The 24,435-nt window shown below is 44.4% G+C and overlaps 1 protein-coding gene across 1 annotated transcript; it reads left to right on the top strand.

The window, feature by feature from the left end:
* The first annotated feature begins 10,301 nt into the window (after nt 1–10,301).
* LOC8040958 (phospholipase A2-like) lies at nt 10,302–19,648 on the top strand. The gene is made up of 4 exons (XM_029983781.2): nt 10,302–10,494; nt 11,968–12,127; nt 13,399–13,548; nt 19,504–19,648. The coding sequence occupies exons 1-4, from the start codon at nt 10,302–10,304 to the stop codon at nt 19,646–19,648; spliced, it is 648 nt and encodes a 215-aa protein (XP_029839641.2).
* Nucleotides 19,649–24,435: the final 4,787 nt, after the last annotated feature.

The following is a 24,435-nucleotide window of genomic DNA, read 5'->3' on the forward strand; positions in this document are numbered from 1 at the left end:
AGCTCAGTCTCGCAAAAATGTAAACCGATCGAACGTAGCTCCTAATAAAGTGTTATACAGAAACAAAGCACTCTCCGAACATTTAATAGAAAAAAAAACAAAACGTTTTTGAGCTTTAACGTGCAAACCGGAGGGGAACAAAATCAACAGGATTATGAACATATTGAGATCTAGTTTTAAAAACCAGTTAGGGCGTTTTATTGCGCTATGGTTAGCGAATTGCCGTACAAATTTAATTCTTGTTCATGATACTTCTATCCCATCTGCGCGTCCCCTTGTAAAAGTGTTACCGGTTCGCCATATACAATTTCTGATAAAATAGTTAAGCTAACCTCACAAGTCTTAATTCACGGAGAAATATTCTTGTAAGTTTAGAATAATTCGTAAAGCAATTTAAAAGAAATATTTTAATTGATCCTATATCACACATTTAGTACTAGTCTTTGAACTTTGTAGACAAAAAAAAAAAAAGCTCCATTTGTTTTGTTTTAGGGCGCTTTTGAGTCTACTTGCCTAATTTCTACTTTAGAGATGTCCAACTCTGGTATACTTGTTTTAAAATTACCTTAAGCGTGATCCCAAGAAAATTATTGCAGAGCGTTTATCCTTTACATACACTTACACAAAGTATGACGCAGACAGATTTTACTGCACTATAGACGTACATCCTCTCATGGTCTGGAATACATGTTGAATTTTGGAGTTGCACTAGATTTAATTTATTTTTGTCGTTCGACATCCTGTTGAACTCTGCTTCGAACCCTTTTTTCAAGCGTGTGGAAAACGCAGATGCGAATGCAGCAAGTCATTTCGTTTCTTTTTAACAAATATCCGAGTCGCCAAACAGCCAACAAAATGTTAGACAACGCCATATTGTGTTCTTTATCATCCTTAGGCTGGGCTGCATCGCCCCTGGACCGTGTGTTCAAACTGCGGGTTCACTGAATCTTTACGTTGAACACTGGATATTTGTGGCGCAGCGCGTCAGACTCATCCCGATCTTTTTAGAAAGCGAGTCACGTGGTCCGATCTCTAAACCAACTGAACTCACTGACGTCAGTCCACTGCGGTGACGCTGCTGTTGGTACTGCGCATACGCAGACGCTTCACTCCGCCCGAAGTTGGTTTCTGCGCAGGCGCAGTGCCCACACTTTGTATGGGCGAAGCGGGCTTGTTTGGAAACACTGTTTTGTTGTATGTATATATCCCGCCTACGAAAGGGTAACGGATGCCTTTTCGCTCGCCGCCGCTATCGGAATTCGTGTTGGTCATTCTTGGGGCTGCCCCTAAGCACGGCGCAAGTGATAACGCGACAGTCTTGCTGGTCACATGCCGTTTCAAACTGATGCGTGCCGTGAAACCAAGTTTTTCAAGGGTGTCTAAATAAATTCTATGTTCGTCGCTCCGAGTACCAGAACTCCAGGCAGGCTTCTGCAGAGAAGCCCATAAGAGTTATGTACTCTGGAAGCCGCCACGAAGCCGGTAACACTCTCGGCTGTTTGTTTTTTCTCGGGGATGTGAATTCGATTGGCGAAGATATCGAGAGTTAGATGCTTCGCTTTCTCCAGATTTTTCGCCGAACAATTCGGTGTTTACCCAGTACAAAGTCTTTGAACTGGATCCTTTGCGTCGCCAAACTTAACCCAGCACGGGGCGCCGGCTGGACGGGAGGGTCGCATGATGGCGTTCTCTCCTAGGACGCAGGTTCAATAGGTACTTTATTAATTGAACACGATATACCAGGATTCTTAGATAGATATTGAAGAGACAAGATAACGACCCTAAGGATGCCATCACTGGGTTCCAAGCACCGTTGCTATCAGCAAAAGGAGATGCCACAGTGTACAGCAGCAACCTGCACATAAAGAGCCTGCGTTTTTATCGCCAATTAATCTTTGTGATGTGTGTTTTTAGTCAATCGCAAAAAATGGTGTACGCTATCAATTGGCCTTTGCAAACTGTTTTTTTTTTATTTTTTGTTTTTTTTGTTTGCTGGGTTGTACACGCACTTTGCCAAAACCTAATAGACACTTGTCCGAATTGTTCAGTAGGTTTCTTCAACATGTGGCATTTTGCACATGCGTTTATCGTCTAATACAAGGTGTATTTCGCCAAGGAGGTAATTAAAGACTCGTTCATACGTCTGCAACAAGCGCATTAGCTAATACTGCGTCCGTTGTGACCGGAGCGGTCGGAACGACCGCTTTGCGAAACGTGTACACAGTCTTGCAACCACTGCAACAAGCGCAGCAGGTCGTCAGCACGGCGGCCGCTTCTCTGTCGCCGTCAGCTGTTTCCGCGATGCTTCTAAAAAAAAAAGGGGATGCAGTGCCACTCACTATCGTTACAGAAAATAGACAGAGAGTTTTTAAAAGCCTCAAGCTTTATTAATATTTATTTTTCTAGGGTAATCTCGCAGGGCAGAGTGTATGAATTAAAGAAAAGAAAACGATGCAATGCGCCGTCTTGGACGATCACGACTCGCACGGCTCTACCAATAGTACATATCTCACCACACGCTGCCTCTACGACTACAGAAGACGATATAATTTAATAAAACTTTGGTTGGGGCTAGTTGGTTAACTTCATATCGATTAAAGGGTTAAAAGGCGCGAACAAACAGGACGAAAAAAGGCACACGAAAGTTTGTAGTGTGCTCAAAAAGACATCTAAGAAAATACACCAATTGCGTTACTAAGGTGGTTTATGAGATTCCTTTTAGTTGCGGCCAAGTTTACATCGGTCAGACTGGCCGATGCTTTAATGAAAGAGCGCGCGAACACAAGCTTGCCGTACACAATAATTCGGGCGGTCATCTTGCGGAGCACTGCGAACGATAGGGGTGCGAACCTTTGTTTGAGCTCAAAAGATTTATCAAGAAAGGAAATAAAAAAATGGAAAGAGAACTCATCGAAGCTTTCTGTATACACAAAGCGGCTGACAGATGCGTAAGCATGCTATCTCTTTATCTGTTAACCAAAGAAATTGTGTTTTTTGAAGGATGTGTGTAATGAGCGATAGGAATTTTTATCAATTTCATGTGTTTAGGCGATTGGGATCGAGTTGGACGATGACTCGTGTTTCAATAAATCAGTTGGAAGTTGGCGCCTACCCGTGTCGTGCGTGTGTCTTTTTTCGTCCTGTTTGTTTGCGCCTTTTAACCTTTTAATCGATATAATTTAGCAGCGATAAAGAAACGTAAATATCTGATTTCATGATCACGTAGACGTGGCGAGCGTTCAGCAATGCGATCACTAATAACCTTTCTCGGGGCATGAAAAGGCATCAGCATTTGCATCATTCAAACAAGCTCCAGACGTGGACAGTCCTGTTACATACACCGCGCAAGCGGACTCCGGCCGCAGGGGTGAAACACGGTACAGCACATTTTGGAGTGGGAAAACTCGGTGCCCGACCGTCGGGGGACCGTCGGCTCAAGAGCCAGACGTCTTAATGGATTTTCTTTCGCGTACGTGAAGTACGTGAAGACAACTCGCCGAGTGGTCTATGTCGGGTGCTAGTAAAGGGACCACGTCTTTCGGTCTGCCTTGTTGGCTTTTTCATTAAACTTATGTAGTCCTCGTTGAAGGTCTACGCCGGGCAATGTTCGAGGACAAAAATAAAAAAAAAACTGAAAGCTGTTTACAACTCCATGTAACACCGAATTAGAGCGCAGCTCTTGAGGAGGAGGAGGGGAATGTACGGATAGGAGGCTGGAATTACAAAATTTGGCGGGGAAAATTTTTCGTTAAATATGGCGGGAAAATGTTCTGCTAAATTTGGCGGAAAAGTTTTCCGCTAAATTTAGCGGGAAAAAGTTTCCGCTAGATTTAGCGGGTACATTTTTTCCGCTGGATTTAGCGGGGAACTTTTCAGCTAGATTTAGCGGGGAAAGTTTTTGCTAAATTTAGCGCCTCGCCAAGTCCTGTACTGCTTGCGTCAGTGTGACTTTCGATGTTTGCAAATTGATCAAAGTGTCCGATTATCGAAGGCGCCCGGAGCCTTCGTTCGAGCTCGTCGGAGGCCAACTATCGTTCCTCTCTCTACTCAAACTTGACGGCATCCTTCGTAAGGTATGTCAGCGGCTCGGACAGTTTGGCGACGCCCCGAGCGAAGCATCTGTAGACCATTCTATCTAGCGCTCTCTGGGCGGTGCCATTTTGCTCGACAGCAGCGCCCTCTTCATACATCTGGGAAATTCAGCGGGTTCGGCGGGGCAAAACGAGAGAAAGGGCACGAGCCCAACTCCCCTAGCAGACGATGAACAGGCAGGTTGCCATTGTCCATCTTTGGGCTGTACCGGCAGGCTTTACGGAACATCAAACTCTCGCTTGTGGCTGCTGTTGTGAAGTGGTTCGCGTTCTTAGAATAGTTATGGCTACTCCAAAATCAGCATACAACTCTTTGTTGTTCTATTTCGGTAAAGGATCAACTAGCATATCTTTTTTCCGTTACTTAAATAGCAGTTGAGTCTGCCGGCAGTACTACCCTCAACTACTGCGTGTATTGCGGCAGGAGAGCACGCTTTTATTTATTTTTTCAGACATCCACTCATGGTTGCTAAAGGCCTACACCAGTATAAACTTTGTAGTAAAAAAGGTACAGCAACCGGGTTTACTTTTCGCCGGAGAGACCGGCCAATGTGACACAAAATACACTATTTTTTTTTTATTTGCACGCACGTAACAGCGCAATTGGACCCTGCAAGTCTTTATATCTAGCATAGTATTACGCGATAACTGACATACCAAAATCTGCGCATCTGCGCTTGAAATTTCCGAAATGACGTGATTTTAAACAGAGTTTGTACGCCAGCCGGATGCTAGGTACAGCCCACTCGGCGGAGCAGACGACATGCGAGTGAGAGGGAGAGTGCATTTGCTATGACCCCAATGGAACGGTCTATAGTAGGCGCAAAGCCCAAGAAATCTTCTGACGGCCTTTATTGTCCGTTGGGCGGGGAAACTCGGCTATGGCGGACTTCTTCGGAAGGTCAGGGCGTACAGCTTTGCTACTCATGACATGGTTTAGTAATTTCAGTTCACCATAGGCGAACCGTCACTTCGTCGTAGTGAGTGTCAATTCCGCGGTCTTGATGGCTTGAAGCACGGCCCAAAGTCGCCTTAAATGTTCGTAAAAGCCGCTTGAAAATACCACGACGTCGTTCTGGTAGGAAAGACAGCTTTGCCAATTAAGGCCAGCCAGCACTGTGTCCAAAACTCGCTGAAATATTGCCGGGGCTGTGCATAGTCCGAAAGCATTACATTAAATTCGTACAGTCTGTCCGGCGTAACGAAGGCTGCCTTCTTGCGATCTCGTTCGTCGAATTCGATCTTTCAGTAGCCGCTCTACACCTCCATTGACGAAAAACATTAAACGTGGCGCAGCCAATTTAGGGTATCATCGATTCGGGGAGGCGGGTATACATCTTTTTCTGTCACGGTATTTAGTCGATGGTAGTCCACGCAGAACCTCAGTGTTCCGTCCTTCTTTATAAGAACAACTGGATACACCCATAGACTGCATGAAGGTAGAATAATGTCGTCGTCGAGTATTTTTTGACCCTGTTCTTGTATCACCTCCCTTTCTTTTAAGGATACCCGGTATAGGAACACGTGAATAGGCATATCATTGTTCTTAGTATTGATGTGGTGCCTTGCTACCTTGGCTTGTCGCATCCTTGATGACGTCGCGGAGCACCCGCTGAACTTCGCTGAGAAGGTCAACTAGCCGCCGCCGCTTTGAAGCGTGCAGCTCGGGCTCGACATCCCGCTGCGAAGGTGGCGTCCTGTTAGACTGCGACGGCGAAAGTTCTTCGGATATTTTAGTAATGGTGGCTGACGCTTTAAGTTGCTTGAGGTATCCCACGGAGGTATACACTTCACTAGGTGCGTCGACCTGTTGGCAGTTCAACACGAGAAGAGTATCACGCCCTTCTTGGAAATCCGCAATGCCTCGTGCGACGCCAATTCCTTTTCCCAGGAGCAGTTGAACGCTGCCTACCAGAAGAGCTTCCCTTCACGTGGCTGCATTGGTCCCTGTGGGTACAAGAACGCTCGAACGCGGCGGCAGGTGCGACGCCGCGTTCGAGCGTCAAATGCGACGCCAATTCCTACCGCTGCTGCCGTTACTTTGGACTTCTCCGTTGTTGGGACAACTTTTCAGAGCGTCACCTTGTTCTCTTCTAGGTCGATGTCAGCGCCGCCCTCGCATAGAAATTCCATCCCAAGGATAACGTCCTAAGCGCAGTTCAGTAGAACAACGAACTTCACCGGGCAGGCCTTGCCGTGAATCTCGACATGAGCGGTGCACTTTCCGACTGCTGCAATGAGGTGGCCTCAGCGGTTGGTATTTGAGGTCCGTCCCATGGCGTCGTAACCTTTTGGAGGCGTCGAGAATCTCCCACTCAAAACGGACTAGTCCGCTCCGATGTCCACGAGTACCGACGCTTCGTGGCTGTCGACGACAACGTTGAGATTATTGGCACTGTTTTCCGGAAGCGTCGTTTTGATACGTGGAGTCGCAAGAGTGAGAGCTCTCTGTCGTATTTGGGGGCTGTTTACGTTGTCGGCCTACGGCAACTTTACCTCCAGGGGTACCTGCTTCTAGTTTTCCCGGCGAGACACAGGCAAACAGGCTCTCTCAGAGGGATCCAAGTGGAGGCGATGCCGGGTAGTGGGGTGACGGCGAACGGAAACAGCGGCGCGGAGATGGTCCCGGGAATTGCGACTGGAGGAGGTATTTGTCGATGTCCCAAGATCACTCGGCGTACCTTGGGTGTGGGTCGCTCGGCTGAAAACCTCGGAGCCCAAACTGGCGGGAGTAGCAGCGGCGATAGACATGGCCAGCCCCATGACAATGGAAGCATATTGGGTGCCGTTCTGCAGTGCTCCACACGTCGGTCTATCGAAGCCTATGTTGATCCTGGTGGGCAGTGAAGAGTGGCGAAAGGGCCTCTCGTCGAGGTTCCACCGAGTACTTCCTGCAAGTAGGGTGACGAGCTGCGTCTGCGTAGCTCAGGGCCGGTGGTTCCGGAGCGGCGTTGACGAGAAGCTCCGCTGGATCGCTTTCTGGACTTCTTCCCGAACAACCTCAGCGATTGAGGGCGAAGCTGGCCTTGCGGCAGCAAGTAGGAGTTTCCTTAGTTCTTCCGGGACGACGTCCCGGTCATGTCGCGGAGGTCCGGGGTTTCGCAGCAGGAGGGCGAGAGGGCAGCGGCGGCGAGAATTCGCTGGCAATAGGAGGCGCAGGCTTGGAGGGAGCGCTCGATATTCGTTACATCACTGACGAAGGCTTCGGTGGTAGTCGGTGGGTTGCACATGAGGCCCCCAAATGTCATTTCTCACACCGCGCATCAAAATTCGTAGCTTCTTTTCGTCAGTGGCCCGAAGGTCGGCACGGGTGCTTAGGCGCCGGACCTTCAATGATGCTCATGACAGTTTCGTTTGGGCCCTGGGTTCGCCCTTGAAGAAGGTCTTCGGCCCTCTTCCGTCAATGGTGGCTGGTGAACGTCTGTTTCAGCTCGTTTTGGCAGGCGGTCCAAAAGGATAAGGAGGTCTCGTAATTCTCAAACCAGTACCCGCCCGTTTCTTTGTGCGCGAAGTACAGATTCTGCAGGCGTTTTTCTTTCATCCATAGGTTGTGCCGGGCCACTTGTTTGTATTTCAGTAGTCAGTCCTCGACGTATTCAAAAAGCTCACGGTAGAAGGGCGCGGGCGTACGTGCAGCGACGGGTTGGACGACGACGGGCGGGGTGGTCATGGCTAGTTTTGCTCTTGGCTGGCAAGGGACCTAACTCCGGGGACTTCTTTTGAGTGCGTCGGCGCTTGCTCATGTGTCGGCTTCCTCTTTCAAAAGTCTTCTTTCGCTGAGGAGAGAGCTAGCACTGCAGTCACACGTAGGGGTACGCTCTAAGGGTTGCGTTACCTCGCACCTCCACCAGAATGTAACGTGTGACAGCGATGAGGTAGGAGAAAACGGAATGAACTAAAGATTTAAGCGTGCGAACTTGTGCCAGAAACGAAAAAGATAACACACGTCGGGAAAGTAGCAGCAAGCGTCGACGACGGAAGTAGCAAGGGACGGTGCGTCAGCGTCAGACTTGGAAGTAATCCGTTAGAAGTAACGGAACTACTTGTAATTAATTACTTTTCTAGTAATTTTGTAATTAATCCTTTACTTTCTTGAAAATGTAATTTGTAATCTGATTTCATTACTTTTTCAGTAACGCTTTACTGAAATTACTTGTTACAATTCTTCCGCCCGTCAAAGAGAAAAATAGAGTGGAAGAATGGCGATCCAAGGACACAACGGGGGTTCGCTCACGAAGAGATCTAGTGCTGGCGAAGGAAAGGAATTCACGGAAACCGCGACAGCCCAGCCAGAGCCCGTACACCCACCCCGCAGACAAAAAAAGAAATTGTAACAAGACCTTGACCCTGTTCGTCTTTGACAGCGCTGTGAAAGCTAAATACTGGCTGGACCAACCAGCTTTGTGGCTTCTGTCACTTGACTTCGCACTAGCGGATGCGTAAGGCCCAAACATAAGGAAGCGATGGCAGCAGCTCATTGGAACAGAAAAAAAAGTAGCATCAACACTACTGTCAGTTCAAACAGTAACTTTGAACAGCAGGCGAAAAGGTGGCCGGGGAGCACAGCCAAAATGACTTGGGATTTCGAAGCCGAACCCATATTCCTAGAAACGAGAATGTTGGGGTTCTCGTCAGCGAATTGTGCCTGCGGGAACTTACTCCGACATTTTAGGGAAAGGGAACACCAGCCCGAGTTTTCTGAGAATAAACAGTGGCTGACTTGGACACTGTAAGGTGCCTACACAGGCGTTAAAGCAGCGTAAGGCGGCAGTAAACGCGTGAGGTACATTGAAGCCTGCTGTTCATTGACAATTGTGCTTTTTTAATATTTTCTAAACGGGAAAATCAACTTACTTGAAAGATTGTGGATGAATATTTCGTGTGAAGTTTCGGTTTTGATTAGTTTGATGATCAAGAAAAAAGATCAAGTAGGTCAAAGCCGGATAACAACCTTCTACAAGCGGTACTCTGAAATCTGCCCAAACGCAAATACCGCATGTAGGTCTTACAGCCTGTTGGTTTTAGTGGCTAAACCAGCCCCTACTGAGGCAATACATATCAATCGTAGAAAAACCACATCTTCGGGAGAGTCGTGTTCTAAAGTTTCCCGGTGCCATATTTCGAATGGTGTGCGTGCCTCCGCCACCCATGTGCATTCATCACATGTTCATGGGATTCAGTTCTGTCCCGGTGGACAGCGCTAGATTCGTTTATATCGAACACCTGTTCCAGTCCTTTAGAGCTTTAAAGATCCACCGTCGTAAAATTATTATCCTAAAATAATCGGTAGATATAGTACTGAATCTGTTTTATTTTTGATGGGGCCCGAAATTCCCCCCACAAACACGCAAAAGATTTTGCAGGTATTTTTCGTGTTTCTTTAAAGTAACGCAAAAGTAATTGAGTAAAGTAACGAAGTAATTAATCAGTTACTTTTTACGGGGAGCAATTTGTAACGGTAATCCACTACTTTTTAGGCCAAGTAATTGTAATTGTAATTAATTACTTTTTTGGAGTAACGGGCACAAGTCTGGTCAGCGTGAAGCGTGTTTCACATGCAGCGATTTTGGCCCTAAAGCGTGTTTCACATGCAGTGATTTTGGCCCTAGAGCGGCGCGATTTCTGCCGTCGCGGCGCTCGTGCCGCTCAACCGCTGGTGCTGGCCAAAGCGCCGCGACGGCAGAAATCGCGCCACTCTAGGGCCAAAACCGCTGCATGTGAAACACGCTTAAAGCGGCGTGATTTCTGCCGTCGCGGCGCTCGTGCCACTCAACCGCTGGTGCTGGCAGGAGCGCCGCGACGCCAGAAATCGCGCCGCTCTGGGGCCAAAACCGCTGCATGTGAACTAGGCTTAACAGCTGGCTATCGCGAGACAGAATCGGTGAATGCACCCACAATACCGTGCACGGCTCTTTATCTACTATGCACGTCATCTCGGATATATCACCCAGAAAGCTCAAAAAAGAGCAAGGGCGAGACTGTGTAGGGATCATTCTGCCCTCCTTTCCACTTATGCTCGGGGTAAGAGCATATTCGAACCTTCCAGATGAACGGAGAACATATCTTCTCGATCATGTACGCGGCAATATTCTTTTCTCCTCGTTCTTATGTCCTTTTTTGTTTCGTAAAATGATTAGCATGTTTTAATACGCCGGAAGAAATGGCAATGAATGCACACCGAGGGAGTTGCAAAATTCCATGACGTACCTGATGTTCTGCAGAGATCTCATCGACACCGTACTGAACGTCACGCCGAAGGAAATAGTGACGAACGTAAAGCAAGATGAAATGCAGTACTTCTTGGAGTTGTGCGACAATAGCACGGAAAACGGCACGCAGGATCCACTAAAATCAATTTTCGACTTTATCCTCAAAACCTTGCAGAGCCTCCTCATATACCCAGGTAAGGCAGAAAAATAATATAAAATTGATAAATAAGCCTTTTTTTTAATTGCAATTTTTTTTATATTCAAGGCAGTCACTCTGTCTTTTTTTTTTGTTTTTTTTTTATTTGGCGTACCTACACAAAATCAGAATAAGTTGTAAGCAAAATTCAGAAACCCAAGTGCATATGCAAAAATAGTGCTAATCGCACAAAGTAATGCATAACGTCATGATGTATGCACATTACTACCCAAATTATAGCTTTGAGTTGTAGTTGATGCAGGGAGTTGGAAATGAGATGGAACTTCAGGAATTGAACTTTTTTTTTCTACCTGACGGAAAATATATTTGGGGTCTATTTTTCACTTGCTTTCTTTGCCTTTTTTTCTCCACAGGCAAATGCCCCGGATCCTAAATCGTTGGTACAAAAAAATAGTTTATCGGTTGTACATTCAGCCATTTAAGGTGCAGCTCCGCCGGGTTAATTGTTTTTCCTTTTTAAGAGCTAGAATTCCTCGAAGAAAAGCCAAATAGTCATCGAAGGGAAGGGTGCCCAATTGTGGAACCTTATGTTTCAATGTGAACCCCCCCTCCTTTCTCTTTAAATGTTTACGTAATGTACGATTAAACCGCTCAAATTAATTCAGACAGACGTTTTTCACACCATCTTTATGTTCAGAGTTTATGTACGTATATTTATAGTACCTTCTTAAAAAAAGTAGGTTGTACTGGACCTCACTTAAGTCGAAACTACTAGTGCCTGGAACACGTCTCCGATTAGTGTGTTTGGCGTCCTATGCAAAGAGCGAGTCGTTTACTTCTTGAGCTGGAGTTGGGGGTACGTAAGTACCGTGCCGAGCTTTTATTGACTGACTGAAAAAAAAATAGCTGGTAGATCTCAATGCTGCATGCTTTGAGGTCTACCCCCTATTTTTTCAATCTGCGAATAAGAGCTCGGCCTTGTTCTGACGTCACCGTAATTCCTGCTCAAGAAGCAGACGACTTGCTCTTCGCATTTCACTCAACCATCCAAATTCGTTCCGATGTTTCAAGAAATTGCGTGAAAAGAGCCGGCATGCCACACTGTCGGATGTCGCATTAACGGCGGTTGGTCGTAGGAATGCTGGGGAAAACGGCGACGAGACGCCAGGATCGATATTGTCGCGGCGTACTGTCTTGGGTCTGTTTTGGTTACCGTTTACTCTTTTACTTCGGGTCGGACTTCAGGAGAACAGGCGTCTGCCACACAGAAACAAATAAACGCTGTACGTTTTTTTTTTAATTTTTGGATTGATTTTTGGAACTGTAATTGTATGTAGAGAAAGATTAACGCGTGGCTCTTATGGTACGAACGCCAAGGAATCACTCTAGGCGGTTTTTGGTGAAAGTACAGAAATTGTTGCACCTCCCGCCCCTTTCAATCGCAGTCATGACGAGGATTTAAAGCGTCCGCATCATAAACATCGTATAGACGGAGTTTCCGACTGTGCAGGAACAAAATGGTGCGGAGCCGGAAATATTGCCAAGAACTACGACGACCTCGGGAGCCAGAGAGGAACGGACATGTGCTGCCGTACTCACGACCACTCTTCCGATAATATAGCACCCTTTCAGTCGGAGCACGGCGTCACCAATTTCCAGATTTTCACAATGTGAGAAATCGGGATTCAATACCTCTACTTCAGATTAGTGGGGCTGCCACAGTAATTACTTAAGCAGAGATAGTGAGTGAGCTACGAAGGTGTCAAAGAAATAACATAATTGAGCTATTGCATAGTAAAACATAACTTGTTAATAGGGAGTTCTCGTAGAACGCGTTAGGCCCTCCGCTAAGCCCTCCGCATCGAAGAAGCCTCTACCGCCCTGAGCGACGATGGCCTTGACTGTAGAGTTCCGGATATCGTAGCTGGTTGCGGAGAGCGTTGCGGGACGCCGAAAGCGATATACAAAAACTCCATAATTGAGAAGAAACAATTTGCGTGGATAGTTTTTTAGTTTTTTCTTTTTGTGGAATTCTCGGAGAAGCCATTTCCGAAATTATAAATAAGAAAATGTTCATTTATGAATAAGCCTGACACTAAAGACTCTAACCTATGTGAGGGCAATCATTCCTGTCTTTAACAAGCTAAAAATGCAATTGAATTAATTACATTTCCCGCGAAATACTCGGATAGCTCATTACGGCTATATACGGATGGAGATTCAAAGAATGACAAATGCAGATGAACGCTTTGAAAAATAATGATGTCTGCAATGTGGCAGTGAGCGAGCGGAGAATATTTAAAATATTCTGCGGGGCTCTGTCCTGGAGATATATTTTTTAAACATTTATCCGTCCTCATTGCTTGCTAAACACTTGCCGTAGATATCAAGGATTCTTTCAGAGTGTGTTTAATGAAAAGGTAGATGCAGAAACTTTTGAGGTTGTCTACGAAAATACTGGATGTATAATTCTCTGCGGTGCACAACCAAAACCATTAACTCGACTTAAGTTCATTTTTAGTTTGTTTTGTGAAGGACAAGGATGGCCTGTATCACGTCCCTTTTATGTGGCTGGGGAAGGGGCACGAGGCATCGACCATTGTTTTTTTCCACTAACCTTTTAACAAAAGCGAATCAAGATGCTTACCAGGATGCCCAATGATCGATTTGATTTAAAAAGGGTTAGTGAAAAAAGTTCCGAGTCGGTGCAGCGTATATTCACAGGCTGCTGAAAGGGCATAAGAAAAAGTATGCCTTCACCCCCCTCCCCCAACCCTCCCCGCCATCAAAGTTATTGGGAAGAACCTGACACCTTGCGGTGTATTAGAAGGCAAGTACTTAGGATCAGCGAAAACGATAATACTACAATTGCGGCAAAGTATCATGTTCTTTTTATTTATACTCTCACGCAAGTTGCTTTCATTTTTCCTCGGAATTTCAGGACGAACTGCCGGGACGACTGCGAGCTCTACAACTGCTTGTTGAACGTAAGCAACGCGACATCTGACGCCGTCGGAGAGATCTACTTCAACATCCTAGAATCCAACTGTTTTGCCTATGGTTATCCACAAAAATGCGTTCAGTACAACGTGTACGTGTCCGTCTCATATATCTTTTCAATGGGGTATAATGAATCTCTGGTGCCGTCTTAGATAAATGCGGGTAATAACAACTTGAAAAGCGATTGATCAATGGCAAAGAATATTGAAGCGGGCATTGCGAAAGTCTTACATCTTTCTTGTGTGTCTCTGTGGTGGAAATGTATAAGCTTCAAATAAGCCTTTCTCAGCGGTAATGCAATTAATGCAAAGGTGCAAGTAAGCTGGGCAAGGATCACAATTTCAAATACTGGAGAAGGGGAATAAGGGGACAAAGACCAAATAGAAATCTCTAAGTATCGCTAGGAGACTGGTGCACGACTAAAAAAATCCGCCCATCCTTGGTATCGAACCAGGGACCTCTCCATCACCACTGGAGCGCTCTACCAACTGAGCAAAACCAGGAGTTAGACGTCAGTAGAGCAAGCGGGTTTTATCAGCCGCCACCATTCTGGCTTCAGCAAGGTTGAACAGCCTGCACGTTTAATGTTATGATGATAATGCAATTAATGCAAAGGTAAAGCGATGTGGACAAGAATAAGGATAATAATCCTTGAAGAAAGAGAACCCCTTTTTCCAGGGATTGTTAACGTAACACCTAGATCTGTTTGCAGATTTATGTTTGTCATTATTCCCCCTTGTTCCCCTTCTCATTGGATTATGATCATAAAGCCCTGGTTCTTTTGAAGGCTGTTTTCGCTTTTATTAGGAAACGCAGCTGCACTCTACCGGTGGTGGCTACATGTCTTGAAACAGTATGGGATTTAGAAACCGCCTTATTACTCCACGTTGCGCTTATAATGTGCAGACTAACTGAAACGTAAAACGTACCATTCTTTGTGAAGGCAGGGAAGAACGGAAATCATTTAAAGTTTTTTGTTTTGTTTTGTTTTTTGAGATGGCCTGAAAATGAAACACCTTGAAACCATCGTTTGAAAATGAAACATTAATTTAAAAAAGTGGTATTTCTTTTTTGATAAAATTACAGATTTATTAGGTACTGTTTTGCGTAGCTGCATCATTGTCACCTACAATTGGTTATGAAGTCAAAGAAGCAAATGATGGTGTAGACATCGATACGAGAATCTGCATGAATTGCAAATAATATCTCCCAACTAGCACAAGATGGGGTATCCATACGGTGTCCACGTGGACACGGGCGCTCGGGCAGCCCCAGCGAAACCCACGTTTGTCTCACGTAGGCGCAGCGTGGGCATGCCAAACTTGGGGTTTTCGGCCGATGTGGGACCCTCCTGGGTCCCACATCGGCTCGGCTACTCGACGGCAGGCCTAATTTGGGCTACCCGTGCAATACCATCGTGCCCCCCCCCCTCTTGGCTATGCGGGCGCAAATTTAGTGCAAATAAGGGCTTCAGGGGAGGAAAGTATGGGCATGTCCATCTTGGGCTGCTCGTGCATTACCTCCATGGGTCCCACCCCGGCAATGCGGGGGTAGAGTTCGTGAAGATACGGGCAAAGAGTGGGCACGCCCGAACTGGGCTACCCATGTAAAACCCCCATGGGTCCCACGTGGGCTGTAAGGGGTCGAATTACGATGATGTGGGCTCCACGGCGGCGAAGCGTGCGCATGCCCGACCTGGGCTGCCCATTTGAAACCACCATGGGTCCCACCTCGGCTCTGCAAGGGCAAAGTTTGAGAAAGAAGAGGGATCCACGGCGGGAAAGCGCGGGCATGCCCAACTTGGGCTGCCCTTTTAAGACACCCGTAGGCCCATCCTCAGGCTTGCGGAGGCCAAGTGAGTAGAGCTGTAGGCTCTACTGCCGTAAAGCGTGGGCTGCCCATATAAAACCCCCGTGGGTCCCACCTCAGCTCTACGGAGGCCAAATGCAATGACGTGGGCTCCACGGCGGCTAAGCGTGGGCTTGCCCGGCTTGGGCTGCCCAAGTGGAACCCCCGTGGGACCCTCCTCGGCTACGCGGGGGCAAAGTTAGCAACGGTGTGTGCTCCACGGTGGCACATCATGGGCATGCCCGACTGGGGCGGCTCACGCTTTGTCTTTTGTTTTGTTGTATTGATGAAATTATTATCGATAATAAAAAATTGAATGGAAAGATATTGCAAATATAATGAATCCAGTTTCTTAGTGTGAGCGAATGTGAAACAGAGCATGACCTGGTTGATTTTGTCATGGGCAGGGCAAAAACTTTGCTTAATTCTATAAAAGTTTAATGATTAATATACTAAAAAAATGTTCTCGACATTGACGGCTTTGCACTGAAAACGTTTCAAAAACACTTAGTAAGATTTTGTCTTAGATAACAAATAATGTGCTACAAACGGGAATATTTCCTAACCAGTTAAATATTGCTGGAGTTAGCCCAGCGCGGGGAAAAATAAATTGTTCAATCCTCGGCTGATTTCAATTCCGCCAATTCATTCAACAATATTTGAAAATGTAATTACGCTAAATTAGAGGTGTTTTTATGTACACATAATAGCCATATGATAAATGAGGCACCAATATGAATTTCAAAACCCTAAATCTACAGTACAAGCCCTACTCCACGGAAAAGGCAAAATTATAAAGAATATTGAAGATAGATTTTATACAATGTTCGTTTTTAGACTTTACAATTGTATTTTACACAATACAGCTGAATATCTTATTGATTAAACTTCAATATAATGGAATACGTGGCCTGGCACTAAAACTAATTGAAAGTTATTTAAAGAATCGATATTAATATCTGGATTTAAATTATGCAGCTTCTGATGAGTTAGAGTTACAATACGGAGTGTCGCACGAATTCATTCTAGGCGCATTGTTATTTCTTATTTAAGTAAATGACATGGCAGACATGCAGGATTCTCCAGAACATATAATGTAAACAGACGACACGGATGCGTTGTTCAAAGCACAGTCTAAATATACATTACACATAATGGCCAACGAATACTTTGAAAAGCTGGAAAGCTTGCTTAACTGTAAAATATTATAACTTAGTTATAACACATCATATTTCGTCCAATCAACATGCAAGACAAAACGTCTATACTAATTAATTTTGATGGAATGCCTTTAGACCAGGTCAAAGGACAAAATACCAAGTGTATTGTATAATGAGGACTTCAAGCGGTCGACGCATACAAACGACCCTGGTTCTGAACTATCAAAATCAATAGGATGTGCCTATAGAATTCATAACCTACTCCCTCTATGTTAAAAATTGTATAATATTATTCTTTGTGTTACTCAAACTCTAATACGGTGCATTAGTGTGGGGCGATTTTGTGGCGATCTATAACAAAAAACGAATGCTTCAAAAACAGATACACCGCATGCTCGATAATTTTCAGGCTAACTTGCGAGACTTGAGTACAGACCCACTGTTTGGAAGAATACACTCTACTTAAGGCTTATCAAATATGATCTTTAAATTTCTTCAGCTTATTAAAGAAAAGAAGCTATACCTAAACCCCAAAGAAGCGTTTGCTCAGGACGTGCCCTGCGAAGAAAATATCTAAAAAAAAATCCAAAGTTAGAACAAATTACCACAAGCGACACTTTAACTATAAAGTTTCCTCCTTGTTAACTCTAATTGAAGGAGTAAACTTTGAGTGTTTCATATTTTCAGGAGAAATATTAAAGAACTCCTGGTGGCTAGGGATATCGTTTATGAATAACGTTGAAAATGTGCAAAAGTCATTTTAGACGTAGATAGTATTGTTTTCAACCACATTTAATCTGGCACAGGTGCTTGTTATTCATTGGTTTGGTTCTGCACGTGAATTTGCGGATGTCCTGTTCTGCGCTGTACTGTAGGGGGAAGTAGAGGCCTCGTAAAACTGAAACACAAGTTCTTTCTGTCCTCCCCCCTCCCCCTCGCTTGTTATTCACTGGTTTGGTTCTGTATGCGCATTTTAAAATGTTCTGCTTTGCGCAGTACTGTAAGAGGTAGAAGCCTCGTAAAACTGAAATGGCAGCATTTTTTTATTCCTCCCCCTCCCCCTGATTTGAAGGAAATAACCTATTAAAAAAAGGAGAAATAGTAATCTATATTTTAATTTTGGATACTGAAAAGCAGTATTTAGGCTTCCTACTCTCCTGTAGTAGTTTATTTTAGCGCACTAAAGGGTATGCGATTAAAAAAATCTCAATTTACTCCAGCCGAAAATTCGTTTCGTGGTCACTTTAACTTATCACCTATATTACAGGCTCCAACTGCCGCGTGTGCCTACCTCTCCTCGCGTGCCCTCGCGAGCCATCTTTTTTCTCTTCAGTGCTCCAGAGTATACTGTACTTATTGATGACACGTTACGTATACAATATACCCTTTACTGGCTTCTAAACATATTACAGCAATCGCCCCTTAAATATTCTATTTTAAGCGTTAGAGGACATTGGAGATGAAGGTCGCTGTCCATTTGTTTTCGTTTTTGGTAGATGACGTGTGGTAATTCAGTGAACAACATCTACCTCAACGTTTACATTGCTCATTAGTTTGTTCTTAAAATATTAATGTTTCTTGCATATACCTTTTTTTTACCGCAGCGGATTCAAACTAAGAGAAAAAAAGATAATTGCTCGTGATTTTCAAGAACACTGGTTTTTCCCAATCTCCGAAACTAAGTGTTCAGAAACTTTGGTTAAATAGAAACAGGAAAAATGATATTATAGTTCCCGAAGAAACCGCATGGCAGGCAGGTTTATTATCAGACATAATTCTAAAATGGTAACAAAAGAAATGGCAGCTTCCTGTACGCAAAGTCAAATCAACGGTGGTTCTCAAACGCCTACAATGAACTTTAGGCAGCAGACATGGCTAATTTACGCATATTACAAATTACGTCTGATTTTAACATGTATCCATGCAATTTGAAAAGTAACCTTTGATGGGGTTGCGTTAAAATTATTGAGAAAAAACACAACAGTATTGAACTTTTTCTTTGACCAAGAAAAACTGAAGCTTCACTGGAAGAAATTTTTAGGAAGAAATCTTTAGGAAGAAATCTTTAGGAAGAAATCTTTATCTATAGATTTATTTTAATGTTAACCCGAATCACAGACAGCACTAAACCGGGTACCTTTCAAACAAAGGCTTGAACGTTGTTCAGAGATGTTCTGTATAGGAGAATTGCCTTTAGTCCACGTGTTCTAGCAGATTTGCTTTCGGAGCATTGGTTTTCACTGAACAGTTGTACGAGATGCGCTAAAGGAGATGTGGAAAAGGCGGAGAGCCTTTTCCAGATCTCCTGAAGCACAGAAGATGTGCCTTTAGTTGGCATGTTCTATGATATTTGCTTTCGGAGCTTTGGCTTCAATAGAACAGTTGTAGGAGATGTGCTACAGGAGATGTGGAAAAGGCGTTTACGCACTACTTCTCGCGCATGATAGTCGGAGTCTTGGTCACTTTTCTGTTCTCGTGCTGCTGAGTCCTTCCACCTACTCTCCTTAGCGCGGCGTGCTTGCCAATCCCGCGCTCCTTATACGAGAGCGTATCTTGCGCGTGATCCGGCCATGTTTCTTTGGGGGATGGGGAGACTGAGCAAGATGACGCCCGCGGCCACTACTTTTTTTTGTAGACGCGGGTGGCCGGGGAGGGGGGGGGGGGGGGTGGCAGAGAGAGCGACAGCACGTCTTGGAACAGATGTCGTCGTTGTGCCAGGGTCGACGGCGATGGAAAGAAATTTCCATCGCCGTGAAAAGAAGGGGGGAGAGATAGCACGGCGGTGCTATCTCTCCCCCCTTAATAACGTGGATTTTAGAGTATGATTGCAGCCGGATTTTGCCATTAAGTGGCACGAGCAACTACCGCCGTACGAAGCATCCCAGATATAAAAATAAGATAAATTAGAGATGAAGCGATTGTCTTTAGATGCGTACATTTCGCAGATATGATTAAGTCACCGTTTGTATATATCTCAAAGTTGATACCAATAAAAAACATGATGTTTGTCTTTTTATAAATATGTTTTTCTCTTGCAGGATCTACATCCCTTTGCTCACCAGTCTTTGCAAGGAGTACGCGCCGGACACTTCCGGGACGCAGGAATGGCGGACTTACTCTCCAGTCAGTTACTCGGGCGATGACCAGCCAAGAAATTGCTCTCAGTATAACGAAACTGGGTAGCCGTTCGGCCAACATTCAGGTGCTGGCAGAAGACGTCGCCCTAATGTTTTTTTTCTTTTTTTTTTCTTGCACGAGCATCATTGCTGCTTCAAAGTCAAGAAACGGCGTCCGAGGGAGAGAGAGAGAGAAACGGAGAGAGAGAAATAAAAAAAAATGCACTGTAATAATGAGCACAAATTAAGTGTGTAATGTTTTCATTTCTCGGTGTGCTAAGGCGTTTTGATCTTCTAGTTGGTCCGACACTAGCCAGGCACTCCGGGAAGTGGGAGGGGAGTTAGGGAGGTATAGGGGTGGGATAAGTACAATGTTTCAGATTGGCGTATAGGGAGGGACAGCTAGGGCAGGAGGGATCGAAACGGTGTTGAAAGTGGTAGAGCCTAGTTGGAGTTATACCCCATTCAAACGGTCAGCATAAAGGTACTTTTAACATAGGTCCCTTTGCTATCGGCGAATCAGCCCGTGCTCTTGAGTCGCCAGCACACGCCACGCGCGGAAGATCGTTAATTGATTGGCCGCTGAGAATAAAGGTTTCTTAGCTAAAGGTACCTTTATGGTCGTGTGAATGGGGTATTAGAATACTGGTTGCGCCAAGCCCTTCATAAAGGGAATGGCATTTATTGCTCATTTGTGGTCCAATTAAGTGTCATAAAGGGAATGAACATAAAGGGAATGGCATAAGAAGAGTCATTTAAAGGGCAACTCCGCTTCTTTTCCAGTAGTACAAAACTATACAGTTCTCTTTGTTATCATCTACAAAACCCCCATGGCAAGTATTACGACGGAATTCCGCCTAGAAGTTCATTAAAATCGCTGTCAAAGTTTAACAAGCACGAATCCGCTGGTTTTGAATGAGACATGCGGGCCAGACAACACTGCCCGGCTGCATTTCCGCTTCCTCCAAATTCCTTCTCCCGGCACGTCCGCGACGTCATCAAACATGTACAGCTTCTTTTTTTTTTTTCAATTTTGTTTTCTTTCCCGGAGAGAGCACGGGTGGCGCCAGCGCCGTGAAAGACGTGAGTGACGCGCTCGGCCGGCCCGGCGCTCGACTATTGATACTCCTGATAAGCCGATCGCCTCGTTGAGCGCGGCTTGTGTGTTCAGTGCGCATACTTTTGAACACCAAGTAAAAGGAGGAGAGGGAGGCTGCTTTTGTAAGAATTTTGAGTGACAGGTTAATCTTCTATAACCTTCTGGGAGGAGATAGCGACGCCTGTGCTAATCCAGGAGGCACAAAGGAGGATCCTGATAAGAGGGGAGCTCCTTCTTCCCCTTGTATATCACGTGGGTGTACATGCTTAGTGATGCCGAATATACAATGTTGTCCGGCTTTGCCACCGTTTCGGTTTCGGTTTGTGATCATGGCTAGAGTAAAATTACACGAAAAATATTTTATTTTTCGCGAAACAAAAGATCGGGGATTGTTTTTGAGTGCTTCAAAAAGCAAAATCGGCCACTATCTCAAAATTTTTGAAATTAAGCGGAGTTGCCTTTTAATCAACTGTTAACCCGTTCGATCTGTTCTCATCAGTTATTAATGCTCTGGAACATCTCCTTAGCACGGTAGTGCCTCGCTGCTGCAAATCCCAAAGTTGCCGTCGCCATTTGACAAATATAAATTAATATCAAGTCCTAGTTGTAAGCTACCTGCAACTCTTGATTTAAGAAAACTCGAGACAGGGGAAACAAGAAGCACAAACACGACGAAGTTTCAAAACACAGCTGCGAATTCATTTTTCTGACTCGTAGTTTTTATAGAATGACCCCCACCATCACTTGAACTTTTTGCCATCAACCCCACGATAGGCATCCAATGACGTTGGATGGAGTTCCGACAAAAAAAGACACGTGACATATAATTGTCCTTTTTGTCAGACCTCCCTCCATCGTCATTGGATGTCTATCGTGGGGCTGACGGTAAGAAGTTCCGGTGATGGTGGGTGTCGTTCTATAAAAAGGACGAGTCAGAAAAATAGATTCGCCGCTGTGTTTTGAGACTTTGTCCTGTTTGCCCTTCTTATTTCCCCTGTCTTAAGTCATGAACGTAAATCAGGTCGCCTGCGCTTTATCACTCATTTCAGTACCTGCAGGTACCGGTCTATTATGTAAATACTTTGGGGGACATTTACTTTTTTATAATTTTAAATTTATGTGAAGGAATATTTTATGCATGGCTGTAAGTGGACATTTTCTCTGGACACCTGGTGTACCATCAATACGCGTGATGAATATTTTATGTACAACATTAACTCCTTATACATTTTGGACGAGACTAGCTCGTCCACATACAGCCACCCTTAAGCCGTAAAGGACGAGCAGAACTCGTCCGCGCACCCTCATTCGCCCCTTGGCTGTTTTGGATGACCCAGGACCGTTCAGAGCTTAGTCGGCGCTGCCGAGAGATGGCAGTACATGTACTGTAATATTTGTTTTACTGTAGACGTTTTATTAACTCACGACAGATTAAAAAATGCAATTTAGAGTAAAATCTGAAAAAAAGCGACGAAGAGATTAAGAATAGGCTAGTTACTGAAGAAATCGCATTTCTATCTATAAGTACCGTCCTAATTTGTATCCTGCTTGAAAGGCATTGGTGGTGTTTACGTCAACACAATAAAAAAGTGCACAAAATGTTATTTTCCGTTTGATAAAAAGCCGAAGTTTCTATTCACATGAATCGGTTCATAGACAACTACCGCGTAAAATAGGCCACTGAACCTTGAGCGGAAATTACATGCCGCTTCATTAACTCTGATAAAATGAGAAAGCAGCTTAGAATAAGAGTCTGCTTCTGTTCAGCCGTGCATTATAAACTCCAACAACATTCTGGGTAAAGCAAAGAAAAAAAGAATAAATACAGGGCAACCAATGCCTCCTTACCCATACACGCGTTTCAATACTTGTGCTCCTCTGGTGGCGGTAGACTTAGTTCACCACTGACGCTTGTGCGAAAGTGAGAGCCAGAAATATAAAAAAGGCGTCTTTTCAATGATTCCGAATTGTTATCGTAAAATGAAGTGTTATTCCAAACGGGGAATTAGGCTTTAACTTTTTGCAGCTAAAAGCGTTTGACTTTTTATATTAATAAGAAAGTCATACAATCGGATACGGCTATCGATGTGTTTGTTTTGTTTGCCATCCCCAAATAACTAAGTAGGTGTAATTTTAAAATAACTCGTGGATTTTATTTGTCTAGCTTTGTGAAAAAGAAGCTTCAAAGAAGCCTTTCAGTGCCAGCTACCTTTTTGTTAGCAAAGATCATCAGAAACTGGAGATGGCTAAGCTCAAAACAATCGTTCATAACAAGCATATAATGGCACAAAAATCATGCAGCAGACTACAGAACTGAAAGAGCAGAGTCGCGAAGTACGGCAACATGCCACGGCAACAAGATACAGACATTATGAATGCTGTGGATGTATGCATAGTAGATGAATAGCTGATAGTCCGTCGTTCCTTCCCTCGCAAAACAAATACATTAAAATCATAGCTCTCCTATACTTTTATTAAAATGCAAAGGGAAACTATTTTTAATTAGAACTAGACTTTTTCTGGTTTATAATTTCTTCATTCACCCTTCGGAGTCGTTATTAAATTCATAACTCAGCCAAAATTACAAGAGCTTGAAAAATGGTTTGTAGAGCATGCACACAGATAAGACACTCCGTAAACAAAATGCTTCGAAGCCTGTCCAGATTGTAGTCTAAGAAATGAGCCCTGCAATAATAAAAAAAAAACAAAAAAACATTTTGATGGTGGTGTAGTCAACGTTTTGCGTGGCTATACACTTAACACTATTTAGCTATGCTGAAGTAAACGCTCAATATATCAAATACAAATATTTTAATGTGTTTAAATTTTAGGCGGTTATTTTCGCGCCTCTAATTAGTTTGACAAATGATTGATTGATGTTTTATAATAGGATTCATAAACTGAAAACAATTTAATATTAATTTTTTTTTAAATATTAATTTTTTTTTTTAATATTTTTTTGTGTATTACTTTTTGTTTTTGCCTTGAGCACCTCAACGCCATTCCACGCCAACCAGATCATGGTGGCGCTGTGCGCGCCCTCAAAACGGTGAATTTATCTATTCGGAATTCGTGCCTCTACCTCACGTTATAGTTCAAAATGTACCGGTTGGATTATATTCAAAACCAGCCAGCATTTACGAGGTTGCCGGTAAAGTTATCCTGTGTGCAAGGCCGGGAATGATTTCCCCCCTTTTCTAACCTCTCCCCTCTAAGTTGCACGTGTGTTGGAAGGTTTGTCTGTGGGCGCTTCGTATGGCTCTTCTGCAAGTAAAAGCCGTCATTCGCCAGATCTGTTTGAGGTCTTTTTTTACAAATCTTCGCATCAGCCGGATGCGGATTTGTTTGTAGCTCGAACAGGTTAAAATACGTTTGTTTACACGTACACTCTCACAAGACTCAAGATTTGTTCGGCAGCATCAGTGAGGTAAAGGGGCTTAGAGTGATAAACGGGCAGCTGAAAGTGACCCCACCCGCAGCCGCCATGTTGCACATTTTTGACCCCTAGACACGTGACCTCATGGTTATACGCCTAGATTTTTACAGGGTATTGGTGTTTATTACAGTACCGGCGAGATAAGTTATGTTTCGTTTGTTTTTAAGTCCAAAATATGCTTTTACAACGAAAACTCGGGCAGCTTTGCAATGCATCCTGATTTGAACGCACACAAAACAGCCATCCTATTCTTGCAGTTACTGAGGATGCGTTGGAGTTTCCAAATAGCAACAACACGTGTCAGCACGGAAACATCGTG

The sequence above is a fragment of the Ixodes scapularis genome, unplaced genomic scaffold, assembly GCF_016920785.2.
Source record: "Ixodes scapularis isolate PalLabHiFi unplaced genomic scaffold, ASM1692078v2 PGA_scaffold0__279_contigs__length_252992795, whole genome shotgun sequence".
Classification (NCBI taxonomy): domain Eukaryota; kingdom Metazoa; phylum Arthropoda; class Arachnida; order Ixodida; family Ixodidae; genus Ixodes; species Ixodes scapularis.

What these genes read in the sequence shown, in the direction of transcription:
- LOC8040958 (XM_029983781.2), top strand. Translation starts at nt 10,302, where the DNA reads ATGTTCTGCAGAGATCTCATCGACACCGTACTGAACGTCACGCCGAAG. An exon ending in GAGCCTCCTCATATACCCAG is followed by an intron (nt 10,495 to 11,967) that starts GTAAGGCAGAAA and finishes CCGACTGTGCAG; the next exon opens with GAACAAAATGGTGCGGAGCC. An exon ending in AAATGCGTTCAGTACAACGT is followed by an intron (nt 13,549 to 19,503) that starts GTACGTGTCCGT and finishes TTTCTCTTGCAG; the next exon opens with GATCTACATCCCTTTGCTCA.